Here is a 15,949-nt window from a genome sequence, read left to right as displayed (position 1 = left end):
GTAGGGATTCTGTGGGAGTTGAATTCACTTACATCAGCATCACTTTCTGCTATTTTGACGGGTTTCAATGCTCTTTCCTTCAGGCTTTCACGTCCAGTCACCTGCATTGAGCAGACACAGACAATTCCTGTTTCAACAATAAATAGTATCAGCAGCAATATCTTACAGAGGGCCACTTTTTCACGGTCATTCAATAGAAGCTGAGGACATTCACCGAATGATAGTTCAGGCAAAAGCATACTGTACGGCTGCATCACAACGTCAAAATGAGTGCATTTGAACTACGCAAGGCTTTTAAAATAAAGGGGGGAAAAACAACACATCGCTGACACAAAAATGCAGAAGCTAATATAATGAAACATTATGCAGAAATTATTTATGAAGAGGCAGCATCTGCAATCTTTGATTTGAGGCAAGCCAGAACGACAGACAACCACAAAGCTGCTCTTTCCTGGCTGCTCATTACTTTGGCAGTTTTGGCAGCTTTGTGATCCATTCCAACCATGAGGGAGGGGACTATGAACTCTAACTAATGCTACAAGGATGTTTCTGATGCACAACCTATGAAAACAATGAGGAGTTGTTGTTATTTTCTACCAGCAGGGTGGATTACCCAAAGCTAAGGTTCATCGCCATAAAGAAATATTTTGTAAATACCATGGATAGCTTGCCCTCGTAACCGGTTACAGCAGCACATTTGTTTGAAAAGAGCACCCTTGGGTGATGTCGCATGGTTCTTTTAGATGAAGGTTGTGTTTGCAACATACACGGAAAATACATTGGCGTGGGGTAGTGTACACCAGCATGCATGGACATCCGCGTGCCAAACAATCCATCCTACGTCACAGTTACCCATATGGACAACCAGGCCAACAGTGTCATATATGTAAAAAGACAGGTGGAAATACATTACATATTATTCTGCGGTCAGTGAACATTGCCAGAGTACGGGTACATTCCATTCGTAATGCAGTGGGAGAGTTTCTCTTTGTATGCACACCATCCTTACATTCCAACTGTACCCAAAACCCGGAGTGGAGTTTTCAAGCACACTGTGTACTGAAACAATCATCGGGTCAATATTTTGGATCTGTTTTGAAAACAGGAAATGGAAGAGGCGTTACAGAGTGAAAGTGTATGAATGCACAAGGTGGGATGACCGCACCACACACCCCTCCACTCTGCAAACAACCGACACGCTGCCCAGTGGGTTATTGATGGGGGATGTTGTGATGCTATACATACAAAACCATTCATACAGGTCCAAGGCTTTGCGCTGTTGTGAAACATAGCATACATATAGGAGAAACATCAACGTAGCAACTCTGTGTTAAGCATCGGCCACTATGTAGTTCGATAGGTTTGAAGTTCAATTCACCTCAACATTCCTAAAATCAAGTTTTAGGCATGTGAAAAAATCAAATATTTTCACATGCGCTTTCTTTAGATTGAGTGCATGTGAAAAGGCCATCTCATACTGTGTTGCGATCTCCATCAATCTATGTGAATCTACTGTTACTTGTTCTTTAAAGCACTGGTATTAATTTATTAGATTATTTGTACATTGCCATCAGAACACTGAGAACAAAGGTTCATTTCAACTTTTGATTTGAAGTGCCTCAAGCCTGCTAGGTAAGTGTTCCTAACATTATAGTCACCACCGTTTCCAAGTCAACATAGAGATATCAACTTCATTCCCAGCGTTAGAAAGAGAAAGCCTAAAGAGGGAAGAAGAAGCGGTTAGGGGGAAGCGGTGGGGGTGGAGGGGAAAGGAAAGGTGATGTTGGGGGATTCTGGGTATAGGATGAGGCCCACCTTCAGATCTAGATAGTCCAGGTCCTTCTTCAGTTGAATGTATGTGTCGTCAGCCTTAAGATGAACAGTGGAGAGACAAAGCAAATGTGATGAAGCTGCAAAGGATTCTGGGTGTCTTGAAGGCATTGTTCAGTGTTTTTTTCTCCGGCTTTGCATGGGCCACACTCAAGACCGCGCAGACGAAGCACAGATTCCTAATTCATCCTGATGTACAGTAATGCGTGAGTGCTTTTACATTGAAACTTTTCTTCAGCACAAGAAGCGTTGTATGTATACATGCAAACATGAGAGCTACAGAGAGAGGCCTTACATGTGTATGACTCAAGTTTTGAATTGGGCTTTGTACACCAATGTGTAAAAAGCAAGACTAAAGCATGGGGACATGTTTGGAGATTGAGATTACAGTGCACAAGTCAGAGCAGTGCACACATCCTCAGGGAGACAGTAGCCAATAGGGGCTTTGGAACGCTTTGACGCATTGTCACATGGAATTACATATCGTTGGGGTGATACAGGGTGTGCATGACTCAGCATTACGTTACTGTTTTTCATTTATTTTAATCACAGATGTATTTGTGTTGTTTGCGCTGACCGAAGGCAACATCCTAATCCGAGGATCGCCGGCATCATGCTTGCCATTTGGGATCATTCATATTCAAATTAACGAAGTCACACAAAGTCAGAAAACTTTGTGAAAATGGTTTGTAAAAAAAGTTGGGACTTTCCCTTAGGAACCCAAAGTCCAAAAAAATGGCAATTCACAGTCCGTAGTGCTAGAATCTGTTCAACACTCGAAAGATCCAATGAAAACAAACCAAACACAAGGAAGCAATGCCGACACACTGCCCAGTGTGATGGAGGACGTGGAGGGGAGAGGTGGGCTGGCATGGGGGAGCAGGGAGGGGGACCACACCATGCAACGATGATGAAGGGCAAGCTGCGTTGCACGGTATGTTGTGGGATGGGTGCTGGATGGGGGGCAGGGGGGGGGGCGGAGGTTAAAGGGCCCCTGACCTGAAGGCTGGGGCCCAGGAGGCCGTTCTGCTGGAGGGGTGGCAGTGGGGCAAAATCATCAGCGGGGCTAAGAACACCAGCCATCTTGGCCTGGTGCCTCCGGAGCTGTATGAGGAGCAGGGTCAGCTCCTCTGGCTGCAGCCAGGCCCGGCCGGCGTGACGGGCAACAGAGGGCAAGAGATGCAAGGGAGCAGATCGTTCAGAACCATGCCAACCCGTTTACAGGACACGTTGTGGCTACACACAGTGGCTGCACCATAGCCGAGAGAGAGGGAGAGGGAGAGGGAGAGTGAGAGTGAGAGAGAGTGAGAGTGAGAGTGAGAGTGAGAGTGAGAGAGAGAGAGAGAGAGAGAGACCCGAATGGCGGAGGACTGGCCCGCGAACGGGAGCTCATTTGGTCACTTTGCAAGGAATTCCATCAGGTTCATGCAAGGTGTTGGGTGGCCCTCGTCATAGCCTGCTCTAAATGTGGAAAGAGCTGGAATGTTTGTAGTTATTATTAGACTGGTGCATTTCTGATGCATAGAGGCAGTGTGTGTGTGTGCGTGTGTGTGTGTGTGCGTGTGTGTGTGTGTGTGTGAGGGAGGGGGGGGGGGGGGGTTATAACTGCTTTTACAGTGTATTAGTTTGATTGGATTGAAGTGAGTCTTTAGCTCTTGGATCAAGAAGTTGATCTTAAAAAAAATAAAAGACTTTGACCATGTAAGAATCCCAAGCAGTATATTAGTAGTCATGTAATGTCAAGTGGCACATGCATTTCAAAAAGTTAGGCCACATTGTGTATGACATGCAGAATGTGTATTGCAGAGAGTCAGACCGTTTTGCCGTGCAAGCTCGGAGCACTGACGGTGTGTGTGATGTATCCCATGGCTGGCATCGACCTTCTTTCCATCTGTGGAGACACACAACACATCCCCTCGCCACTTACAACAACAACAACAACAACAAGCCTCTATGAAAGCGGCATAAAGAATTGTAGAAGTACAATTTGGAGTGTTTGCACTCCAAACACTCATCTTTCTAATTCCACTTTCATTTGGTTCAAAAGAATGAAAGAAAGTTGTGTGCTCAAGTTAACATTGTGGCTCAAGTCAATGCATTCCTGATAAGTTTGTTCAAAGAATTCCACGGACACAGCACATATTCCTTTTCTCCCTCTCATTATTTGATGTGTCCTGCGTTAGCTTGGAACAAGGTGTGGCGTAACTCCTGCTGTAGATGGCTTAGGGAAATTTGACATTTTTGCTTAACACGCAGAATTAGTAAGGCTAGGCCCACCGCACAAACATTAAAAGGACACAAACAACAAGAGATTTAATTAACTACACATAAATTATCCCAAACCTGCTTTCTTAAAATAACATTTGTTTGCTACCAGCAAGAGCAGCCTCCCCTCTGAGATTCCCCTGCCACTATTTTTTTTGCTGCATAATAGGTTTTTTATTCAAATCCGAGATCTGAAGGAAGAGCGAGAGCGCTTGCTGATGTTTGAGACACGGAGTTGAGATGTTTATAGGTTGTGTGTGGAGGAGGCCCTGGGCTAGTTGCATTCGCTGTTAATAACGCACACTCTTTAATGGTATTCCTCAGAGGTGCCTGCGCAACGCCAACACACAGGCCTGCTAGCCGCACGCTGAGCCCCATCAGCCTTAAACATGCTGGGTCCACCAAAACTTAAGTTCATCTGACAACTATAATTAGTTCCCATTGCTCCCGGGAATGGCCCTGCGTAGCCACTTGCCTCACACTTTGTTAGGAAACCCCCCCCTCTCTCTCTCTCTCTCTCTCTCTCTCTCTCTCTCTCTCTCTCTCTCTCTCTCTCTCTCTCTCTCTCTCTCTCTCTCTCTCTCTCTCTCTCTCTCTCTCTCTCTCTCTCTCTCTCTCTCTCTCTCTCTCTCTCTCTCTCTCTCTCTCTCTCTCTCTCTCTCTCTCTGCGGCTGTTTTTTTTATAATTGTGTATAATTGTCATGGAGACGTGTCTAATTAGTAACCTAGAGCGACAGTAAAGGAAAGGCGGCAATGACGACAAGGCAGCAGAACGTATGTGACAGTTTACTTGTGCACAGCCAGCGTTCTGGTTACAAGGGCTGGTGTGTGTGTGTGTGTGTGTGTGTGTGTGTGTGTGTGTGTGTGTGTGTGTGTTGGCTGATGTGGCAAAGGAGTGCACAGAGACGTTCTCACATGTGGAGGGTGTGGTCGGGAGCTAGCGCTGGGTGTGGATGACAGGCGAGACTTTGAGCGCGAACCCGCGGTGGCGTGGCACTGTGTGTGTGTGTCTGCATGTGTGTGTGTGTGTGTTTTCTGAACCTCAGCGGGAGACATGGGGAACATAGGGAGCCTTTGCCAAACTAAAACACAGTCACACACACAGACACACATGAACACACACACACACACACACACACACACACACACACACACACACACACACACACACACACACACACACACATGAACACACACACACACACACACACACACACACACACACACACACACACACACACACACACACACACACACACACACCACCTGTTGGAAGAGGCCTGGGCGTGGACTGTGTGAAATGCAGTGTGATTCACATCAGCTTCAAAGTGTTGTGCGCTGGGAATGCTGAGACTGGGCTAATCTTCCCAGGGCGACCCCTTGTTTTGCTCCGCAACTCTTGCACCCTCCACGTGAAGATCAGGGGGAAGCTCTCCAATTAGAATGGCGGGGACGGCTGAACCTTTGTGCTTTTTGAGATGTTGCTGCTTTTTCCTGAGAATCGTTCCGTTCCCCCACCGTCCCATGCCAGTAATAGCCGTTCCTAGTGATTCCCGGTGGAAGTGGCCATCTGAGCTCTGGTGATCTCTCACTCACAACGCCTCACGAGACAGGCCAAGTATAGACCGGACTTCTGCAGTATCCCTGATTATAAATAACTTGGGATATTTTAGCTTGAAAATTAAGGCCACTATTTTGCCATTTCTTTATCCAAAAGCAGTCAAACCTGTTTTTACATAGAAATTGCAGCGCTAATATAAATATTACCAACACGACTCAGACGACCATTAGGATAACAGCCATGTTAGCATCTGCCTAATGATTCAAACTATTATTACCTAAACACTACATTCATATACTCAGGACACAACAGGACATTGTCGAGAAATACAATTGTAACTATGATAATTTCCACAACAAATGTCACTGCATTGTTAAATTCAACCACTATTTCCAAGATTTTATATATTTATCTGTCAAAGACTGAGGTGGCCAACCAACTTCAAAATCCCTTCAACTTTAAACCCAAAGATGGAGCAAAACATCAGTATTTTCTGTTCCACCACAGCTGGGTTCATTCCGAAATCCACCGGGTCTGAAGAGTGAACGTTTACGACCGGCTTAACATCCATCGTTAATCACACAAACGATCCGACCCATTCACGGAAGGAGGTCTTGATGGCCACAGAGAGAAGCAGAGCCAAACCGTTTTCCCTCTAGCCAGGCCACCGGGCTGATATTATGTCTCTGACTCTGACATATGCTGACTCTCAGCTTTCATGAGCTTTCAATTTAGTAATAGTCAACCTGAAAACCCACAGTGATCGTCATAAAAGATTTCAAGTTTGTGAACGTTGTTAAGGTAGATAATTAACCATGACGAAAAAAAAGGAAACCTTCAGAATTAAACTCTTAATAATGTGTATAATGTTGATGTTGAATATTAATAACTATTTACACATTTGCTGTATAATACCTGGACAATAATTGGTGAAGAAGTCCTCCAAACAAAACCACATCCCCATAATCTAGGTCTATGAGAGTTCGGTGATAGAGGTTGACCGCTTCCTAAATACTACTGCGTGCTGCAGGCACGGATGTGGTTAACTCAAACGTACGCCTTAAGCAAGTTAGGTAAAGAGCTTTTCCTCTTGTAAACAAGCTTAAGTACTTTAGGTTACCCTGCATCATTTATGCATAATAGGGAAAGGATAGTAAGACAATAATTACAATCGTGAAGAACCTTGAGATGCATGTGGTCTCTATATGCTTACCTGAGAGAGCGGCGCACAGACGCTCCTGGGCGAGTGGGACATTGTGCTGTCCCCAGGAGGGGGCGCCACCGCCCCGTCGTCCAGGGGCTTCACCGTCACGCGGCCCAGCGGGGTGTGGGGCCGGCGGGGCGACAGGGGCTTGAAGGAGGCGGGCACGCGCGGCGGCGGCGGCTGCAGGTCCGAGGGCGACGGGGGCACCGAGATGGAGCGGGGCATCTCCACGGTGACGCGGAAGGCCGAGGCGTCCAGGAAGCCCGGGCCCGGGGTGTAGATGGGCGCGGTGGGGCTGCCGTGGCGGAACTGCTGCCGCTGCTGCCACTCGTACAGCTGCCACACCATGCCCTCCTTGGTGGCCGTGCGCTCGTCCGTGGACATGCAGAAGTGGCTGAGGCGGTCGTGGGCGTACTTGTAGTCGCTGGTCAGCTTGCTGGCCGCCGGCGGGGAGCTGGCGCTGGGCGGGAGGTGGGCCGCGCCCTTGGGCAAGGAGAGGTAGGAGGGGGAGGGGAGGGAGGGGAGGGAGGGGTCCGCCGCGCCGCCGTTGGCTTTGGGCTTGGTGGGCGGGGTCCGGCGGGGGAGGTGGTACTCGGCCGACGGCGCGCTGCGGGGACATCGGGGGGGGGGGGGGACGACGACGACAAGAGACTCTTCATGTCAATGCTCACTTCAATCAATACTTTTACATTTTTTCACGTCAAATTTGTTAGAGGATCTTATTCACTGCTTATCCACCTGTTAATTAATAAACTTTAATAAACTAATAGTGTTAATCATAGACCCTCAAAAGGTGTGGGTGGAATTGGTGAAGCTGACCTCATGGGGGGGTCCCCTTTCTGAACTTTGACCCAGTGCTCCACCTGGGCCAGGGCCGTCTTCCTCTGCACCTCCTTCTCCGTGCTCATCCGGGGGCCCGGGGCCCGCTTGTACCCGGCGTTCCCGTTGGCCTCCGAGGGCAGCGACACATGGGCCACGGTCAGGTGGCCGTTCCTGGGGCCGGGGCCGGGGCCCGGGTCGGGCGAGCGGCCGTCGACCCTCCCCTCCTCCCCGGTGGCGGGCTGGGGGGGCCTCCCGTGGATCTCCAGGCCGTACCGAACCTCCTCGCCGGGGGCCAATCGGACGCCGTTATCCTGGGGCTCCTCCCTCTGGGCTCGGTGGGGGGCGTCCCTCTGTCCGGGCGTCTGCTTCCCACCTCCGGAGTGATGGCTCTGGGGGACGGCTTGCTGCTGTACCACCACTGCCTTCTCAGGCCTCTCCAGCTCTCTGGAACCCACAGAGACCAACGATCCTTAGGTCCTCACAGAACTGCAACTTCTGACGCAGTCAACTTGAATCAACGATAAACACAATAATACACTGAAGCGCAATGACAATGATCCAGACGGTCATGGTCTATGGTCCTTGAAAACGTCTAACAATGTCCGTAGCAAATAAAAGTATGTTTGAGTTAGAGCGGGTGAGGGTTCTCAGTGGAAGTGGAAGGGAAATTGAAAACCGCAAAGCTCTCTTCTTTAATTCAGTCCTGAGACGAGGGACAGACATACCCTATCATTACCTGTACCGATTTTATCATAGTACACGTAATGCCACAAAGGGTGTTGGCACAGATTGTGACACACACCGCGATCAAACTAATCTACCACGATGCTTGCTCACTCTTAATTCACACTACAGCGACAGAGTGTAATATTCCTGCAACAGAGAGATGGGGTAACATGAACCACAATGGGCCACTGATGTATTAACCTCATGACATGCTGTAAGTAATGTTCCACTCCAGGGAGGGAAGAAGTTACATATACAGCTGAATCTTTGCTAATTTCTCTGTGGAGGGACGAAGGCACCATAGGGAGCATTTCAATACGTTTTACACCCACACACTTTAATTATTTGAATGGAAAAAATAAAACCCTAAGAGCTCTTGGCAGAGAAAGCCAAACAGACAGAATCCCTGGTGATTAGAAATGACAGCCATTTTGTTCTAAACTAATAGCTTGGGGTATGCCATGTCTCTCTTCAATCTGTTACAGCAAAGACGTGTCATTTAAGAAGACCCATATTGGAGTTCCTGAATCATCAGTATTTTACAAAAATTATGATTTGTGCATAATCAATCAATGGATTAACAACTATTTCTTCTTTCCTTCCGAACTCTTTGAAAAGGTACATTTATAGGAATAAGTCTATACCAAGGGAAACAATAATTGAACACAGGATACGATGAACTATTTAACCTCAATAATTGATAGGGGTTTGAGTATTATTTCAATATTTTGTTAATTTAAAATACAATTTTATAGAATAGAATAAGCGGTAGTAAGCAACATTGACCACAAGATGGCGATAAAAGAAAATAACATAAAGGAATTGTGTCCTCAAATTATGAAATGTGTCCCCCAACTTATTTAACAGTCTTAAACATTAGAATTAGGGTACCACAGTGACAATTACAGCATTTGACAGTTAATTGCATTACATAGCCTATATGGATTCTTCAGCAACAACGTTCACGCCTGTTTCCATCTGGCCAACAGCAGAGAACAGAATGGATGCTGCAGACCACTGCAGTGCAATAGTACTCACAGCAGATGGATCAGACTGCGTCTTACTACTGCTCAGCCCATATAAGGGCCATCGAGTCTGGGGACGTTTCACCTTTAAGTTGTCTCAAGCAGTGCTCATCCAGGCAGCACTGAGCCGCAGTGGAAAAACAATGTCGCAACACTATAACAAACTACAGTAAGTGTACTTCTTTTTAACTATACTTTTGGGTACAGTATTAGTATAAGGAGAATATGTGTGCGGTGGAAACGCGGCTAAAGGTATTTAACTTAGTCGTCTCTATATAGGGTACAATGTATTAGTAACCCATGACCGAGTGGTGCCCAGATGCATACGCTTCAAAATTAAACCCTTTGGAAGCCCCTGTGTAGCTGGTTAGATGTGTATTTATGCACTAAAAAGTACAACTACTGCTATGAAACAAAAATTAGATGAGTCTGTCTGTATGCACAATAACATACAACTACTGGTATGAAACAATGATTAGATGTGTCTGTTTTTATGCGCATCAACATACTACTACTGGAATGAAACAATGATTGGTTTTTCACCTCATTAATGCATTCATGAATTAATGTATTTACACATATTTTTTTATTATTTGTGGGGTTCTTTTATGCATTTAATTTTGTATCCTATATTCTTCTTGTTATATTCCATCTTGAGCAGAGCCATTTTTGAAAAAAGTATTGAAACCAAAATTGGATCTAGGTGTTAATGCACCCGGGCCTCAAGGACAAGATGTTGTTTTCATCCGAGAGAGAAAGAGACAGATTCCGATTCCGATCGATACGGCTCAAAACGTGAAACACACCGCATTGAACCATGCTCTAATTTAAACCGAACTCCTGAGCGTCACGGACGAAGACCTTCCCGAGGACAACCTTCGTGTGGAGGGCGGGGACCACAGACCTTTTGACCGTGTGGCTCTGCTGCATGCGTGCGGCCTGATTCATGGCCCGTATCCAGCCGTTCAGGTCCTCCTGAGTGTCGGCGCTGAAGAAGTACGTTCGCATCCCGCAGTGTTCCGCCTGCGAGCCAATCACAGAGTTCTTATTGTAAATGTAAGAGCGCATTCCTGTGTGGCTGGCCTACGGGAGAGAGAGAGAGAGGGGGAGAGAGAGGGGGAGAGAGAGGGGAGTGCGTGTGAGAACCGTATGGGGACAGAGAGCAGTGAGGTAGTACAGGTAGTGAGCTTGATGAGTAAATACATCCAAGCACTAAGCAGCTCAGCAAGGAGCCGCGCTTAGTTAGCGTTTTTGATGACCAAAAACTGTCGTCGCATGGGAGACAAAAATATACAGTTACACATGACTGGAGAAGTGAATAACTGGGGAAAAAAAGGCTGCATTCATCGTAAAACGGCGTCAAATAAGAGCTTTTCGCTGTCATGCACAGCAAAAGGCATGCAACATATAGCTATAATCAATTTTCTGCTGCATCAAACCAAAGCCAAAATGGCAGCACAATACACAATGCCTTCGGTAAGCATATTGGTAAAGGGGCCCAAGCAACTGTACAGCCGACGACCAACACGAAAGAGCCTTACAATGCAGGTACACTCACACACACACACACACACACACACACACACACACACACACACACACACACACACACACACACACACACACACACACACACACACACACACACACACACACACACACACACCTCTCTCTGTTGTCTGCTGAGTTAATCATTTTCCACTCTTTTTTATCCTCTCGTGATATAACCCTGCAGTGTCCCTACCCGTCCAAACAACCCCAAACAACCCGGGGACAGAGCCCCCCCCCTGGGGAACAACGGGGCCACCGGACAGCCTGGCGACCTGGAGTCAAGGTCGTTATTCCACGACGGAGAAGGATTACACTGGTCTACTCTTGGTTTACACGGTGCTGGATATGTTATGACCATGGTGTAACCTGGGATCTCGCTGACCTCACTGTGTTCAGATGTCTCTGATATGCATTAGTCATTGGGTCATTCATCTAAATCTGGGTTACAACAGCCAGGGTTATGGTCTGTGTCGGAAATATTTTGCATCAAATGGTTATGGCAGGCCATTTTCTATGCCTGGAAACAACTCAAATGATCTCCGTTCTGTCTGCATGAGATTGATGAAGTAGTGAACTTCATCCATATAGAGGGAAATGTCACTTTGTTGAACACAATAAATCATCCAAGACGAAGAACAAGAAGAGGCTTTTGGATAGTTTACTCAGCGGCTTGTGGAAAGCATAACATGAGACACAAAACCAGAGGCAACACGGGCTGCACGTGGGATTGGGGATTCTGGAGGAATCGATGCATCATTCCATGTGAACGTGCCCACAGACCGTCCTCGTGGAGGGCGCCGTGATGGAATGACTTGGATCACATGCGACATGGAGGCCAAATAATATGCTATGGTGACATGTGGTGAAGGACTCGAAGAAAGCCGATGAAGACAGAGAGGAGTGTGGGAAACGTAGGCAGAACCACCGTGAGACTCGCCGACCACACCTTTCCCATGATGGGCCGAATATGATGACTGATGTAGAGCGGCGGTGGGGGGGGGGGGGGGGGGGGGGGTGCAGAGGCCCAATGACACTGAATCCATAGTGGGTCCATGCAACCCTCTGATAGGGCTGCTGATCGGCTATGGTTCCCATGGTAACCTGAACCTGTCGAGGACAATATTAATGACAAGGCCCGGTCAGGAGTCGCTTCTACTGTTCCAAACGATGCTACAGAACTGCTGCTTTCAAACGTACACATAGCACACGGACGCACATTCAAAATTAAAAACAAAAAGTAACTAAACTTGCATGAAAACAAACAGGCTGGCATTGTCCATCCATGACTTCTGCTGCGTCATGTATGTATATGTGACATAAATGCACACCAGATATTGTACATTCAGTGGCACAGAATGAGCTGGGGGAAGGCGAGACGCCGATGGGGATTGGTGACATCAAATACCTATTCATGCAAGACAGGGGCTGCCAACTGCTGGCAACAGAACTCCCTCGGTACGCACATACACACACAAACACACACACACACACACACACAGGCATACGCATACCAATGTACACAAACACACAGACATATACACACCCAGACATACGCACACACACAGACACACAGGGGAACAATTGACCCAACAGAGAATGAGAGCGCTGCAGTGAAATGAGACAAAACAACAGGAAGTCTCTCCAAATCATTGTTGACATGATCAAAAGGAGTGGGGATTGTTCTTCGGTCTGGGCTTGGGAAAACATCAATGAAGAGCGGTTCAATGAGGGAAAGGAAACCATCCTATACCATGGATTAGAGTGCATGTTGCTTTGTGGCAGCCCGAGGGGTATCTGATGGGAAGCCCTTGTTAAGCTCAACCACACTCCTTGGATTCCTTGTCTGAAGGCTGCAGTGTGTTGTCATTTTGACTATGGCTAAACTTGCTGCGTCAACTATCTCATTCCAAACTCACACTGGACAAACACTCCCATCTATTTAACTATCAGCTCATCTCAATCCTGAGAACGTACAACAATAACATGGTACAGAACAAACCAGAACCGTCCAGCGGGATGGGTGGGCTGCGGCCCGGTCCAGAGACGTAGCAGTAATAGCACGTCGACAAAGCGGCCATGTAGGATCTAATGAAACACCCAGCTCTGATATGGGGCCGCCCAGACTGCACGGCAGGGGCGCAAGGGCTCGTTCAACGCAAGGTGAGTAATTAGCAGAGCCCGCCTCACCTCAGCTATTAGATCTACTCCCCTGAGAACAGGCAGGAGGAGAGGTAGAAAATAGATGATGAGGGATGTATAATTAATAACATGAACGACTGATCGTCAGACCTGCCCCATTCTAATCCAAGGTAATGGGAGTTAGGGAATCTCTCTCCTTCCCTCTTCCATTTATTATTTCACTCCCTTGCTTGCTCCTTGCTCCCTCCCACACACACACACACACACACACACACACACACACACACACACACACACACACACACACACACACACACACACACACACACACACACACACACACACACACACACACACACACACACACACATTTCATATGCGTGCCTTTCATATGCAGGCCAACACCCATATGTGTGTGTGTGTGTGTGTTTGTGTGCGTGTGTGTGTGCGTGTCTGTGCGTGTGTCTGTGTGTGTGCCTGCGTGTGTGTGTGCTCATACAAACACACGTAACGCCCTGCAGCCCCCAGAGGAGCAGGTACAAAGCAGCCCAGAGGATTGTAACAGACTGCCCCAAGGCTGCAGCGCTGCATTAAACATTAATGCAGGATTGTGGTTTTTTTTCTCAATGGGTGCGACGCTTGCAGCAAGACAATAATGTCAACACTGCAGCTGTGATAAGAGATGATACATCAGCTCTGTTCTCCAGTAGACCATGACAGGTTTAACAGAATATTTTTCTTTTAGGTGTTGCAATATTCAATTTGTGGGAGACACAGAGATAGAAAAAACAGTGAGCCGTAACTAGGCATTTATCTTTTACAGTCACTATGACTTCATAATGGATTTAAAAAATGTGGCCCATGTTTTCCATCGTTTCAGCAGTTCACATTTATGCCAATTTTTCGATGTTTTTATTTAAATAATATATCTATGGGTTAATTGATACCACAGCCCTTCCATTAAAGCCGTAGCGTGAATATCATCAGGAATATTAGAATGCACTTGGATGGGAGTTAGTAGGATATTGTTTTGTGTTTCGATGTACTCATAACAATGACATCAGTCTACTAACAGAAACGGTAATGCCGACCGGACAGCAGGAGAACACACAGCATTCGGACAGGCTTTCTTTCCAATATTAATTCTAAACCTTTGTAGCATGCACCACTGACAGCATTTGTTTGGCTGGCCTCCCGCATGCTACAGCTGCAGCTTCAGCACAGCCAATCGATCAAGAGCACGTCGTGAAGCTGGAGTAAATCACAACAGTTGTCAACTAAATAATGACCTCACCCCTAATAAACAATTTAATTTTCATACAGATGTAGAATTACAATAAAGCGTGGAGAGATTTATTTGAATAAGACAATACCCAATGAAAGGTTGCAGACAATAAGTGTCACATGTTTAAACAATTAGACCAGCAGACAGCCGAGCAGCATCAACCAATTTAATTTAATTTAATCAAATTGGTGAATCTTACGCAATATGTATATATTCGGGGAGTATTTTATGATGATTGATTGGTTGATGAAAATTGTAGAGTAGAAATATTACTTTTCGTCATATGAAGTGATTTGTATTATGCAATAATAACTAATCTGGAACTATTTAAACTAGTCAACACAAACTATGACATTACCACAAATGAGATAATCAATAATACTTTGTGTAACAGCTAGCTCAACCAGCAGGGGGAGACATTGTATGACAAACGTATTCCGTCCATGTGCGCTGCCAAGAACTGTCAGCAGTCATCAGTGCATGTTGGTTAGCCATGAGTATTTATACAGTAGTCGCATTCATCAACTCTGGAGACGGGTTATTTGAGGAGGTACCTTGAGTGTTCATGAAGGAGTTACCTTGAATGCGTATTTCCGGCTTATGTGATCATCAGGATCCACTGGAGTGATGACATAACTGGGTAGGGGTATGCTACCAAGCACCGTCTCTTCTCGACTATCTGTAAACACACACGCACACGCACACACACACACACACACACACACACACATTGGAAAGACACATTGTAACTGTTAATGAACCAAGCCCTTCCAACATCTTGCATTATGCCTGCATGTCACACAGCACCATAATTCAAGGTTAATTCAAGGCTGGGCATTGGTGCACGAAACTGCATGGCAAGTATTTAGGTATGATTAATGGAGGTGGGGGTGATGACAGGGTCATAGCAACTACGCAGCAGATCAAATACCATACTGTTATGGTCATATTATGACGAACATTTTGGATGGGTGATAAATAGAAAACACATGTGAAAAATGAGATAACGAGATGAGATGACTGAGTTTGAGTTTGTTGCGTATTGTTGGTCGTGTAATTGAGGTGATTCAGGGTACATGATGCAACTCATTTCCTTTATAAGTAAACCATTGCCAGGGGCACATGTATTATTTTCACTCACCTTTGTAATAAAACAGGCAGAAGTCAGACAAAACAAACCACTTCCGTTTCCAAAGCCGCATTCCAGAGCTGTCCTGTAGGGTGGGGGACAACACTGTGTTCACAAGCGCGTCATCACACACACACACGTTTTAATTGGGGTTATAATGAAAAGGCTGGGGAATAGAGCACTTGGCATGAGCCATTGGGATTGGAGGGGGGGGGGAAGCACTCCTCATGCATATCAATGAAACATGATGCGTCTCTCGTTCAGTTCCTTGAGAGTTCATTTCTGGTGTAAAAGCATTCTTTTAGGAGGCCACACGCCTGGAAAGCCTGCTGATGTTAATTCTACTGGAGAGATGGGATTTAATGTACAGCACCTCTCTACAATACGATCTCTGGTGGCCTGATATTAAAAC

The 15,949-nt window shown here is 46.4% G+C and overlaps 1 protein-coding gene across 7 annotated transcripts in view; it reads right to left on the bottom strand.

The window, feature by feature from the left end:
- plekha7b (pleckstrin homology domain containing, family A member 7b) overlaps nt 1-15,949 on the bottom strand; it is a 71,414-nt gene that overhangs the window by 17,391 nt on the left and 38,074 nt on the right. For 4 of the 7 annotated variants that reach the window (XM_060070575.1, XM_060070568.1, XM_060070569.1 and 1 more), the window contains 10 exons: nt 15,550-15,622; nt 14,987-15,087; nt 10,338-10,516; nt 7,680-8,126; nt 6,870-7,467; nt 3,647-3,721; nt 2,830-2,964; nt 1,816-1,869; nt 1,010-1,090; nt 33-101 (listed from right to left, as the gene is read on the bottom strand). In XM_060070575.1, coding sequence (XP_059926558.1) covers nt 33-101; nt 1,010-1,090; nt 1,816-1,869; nt 2,830-2,964; nt 3,647-3,721; nt 6,870-7,467; nt 7,680-8,126; nt 10,338-10,516; nt 14,987-15,087; nt 15,550-15,622 — 1,812 coding nt within the window. The remainder of the gene's footprint in view (nt 1-32; nt 102-1,009; nt 1,091-1,815; nt 1,870-2,829; nt 2,965-3,646; nt 3,722-6,869; nt 7,468-7,679; nt 8,127-10,337; nt 10,517-14,986; nt 15,088-15,549; nt 15,623-15,949) is intronic. The other 3 variants (XM_060070571.1, XM_060070574.1, XM_060070573.1) reach the window with 1 other exon arrangement.

The sequence above is a fragment of the Gadus macrocephalus genome, chromosome 14 (genome assembly GCF_031168955.1).
Source record: "Gadus macrocephalus chromosome 14, ASM3116895v1".
NCBI classification, from domain to species: Eukaryota; Metazoa; Chordata; class Actinopteri; order Gadiformes; family Gadidae; genus Gadus; species Gadus macrocephalus.
The sequence above is the reverse complement of the archived record's forward strand: the minus strand, read 5'-3'. Positions and strand labels throughout refer to the sequence as shown.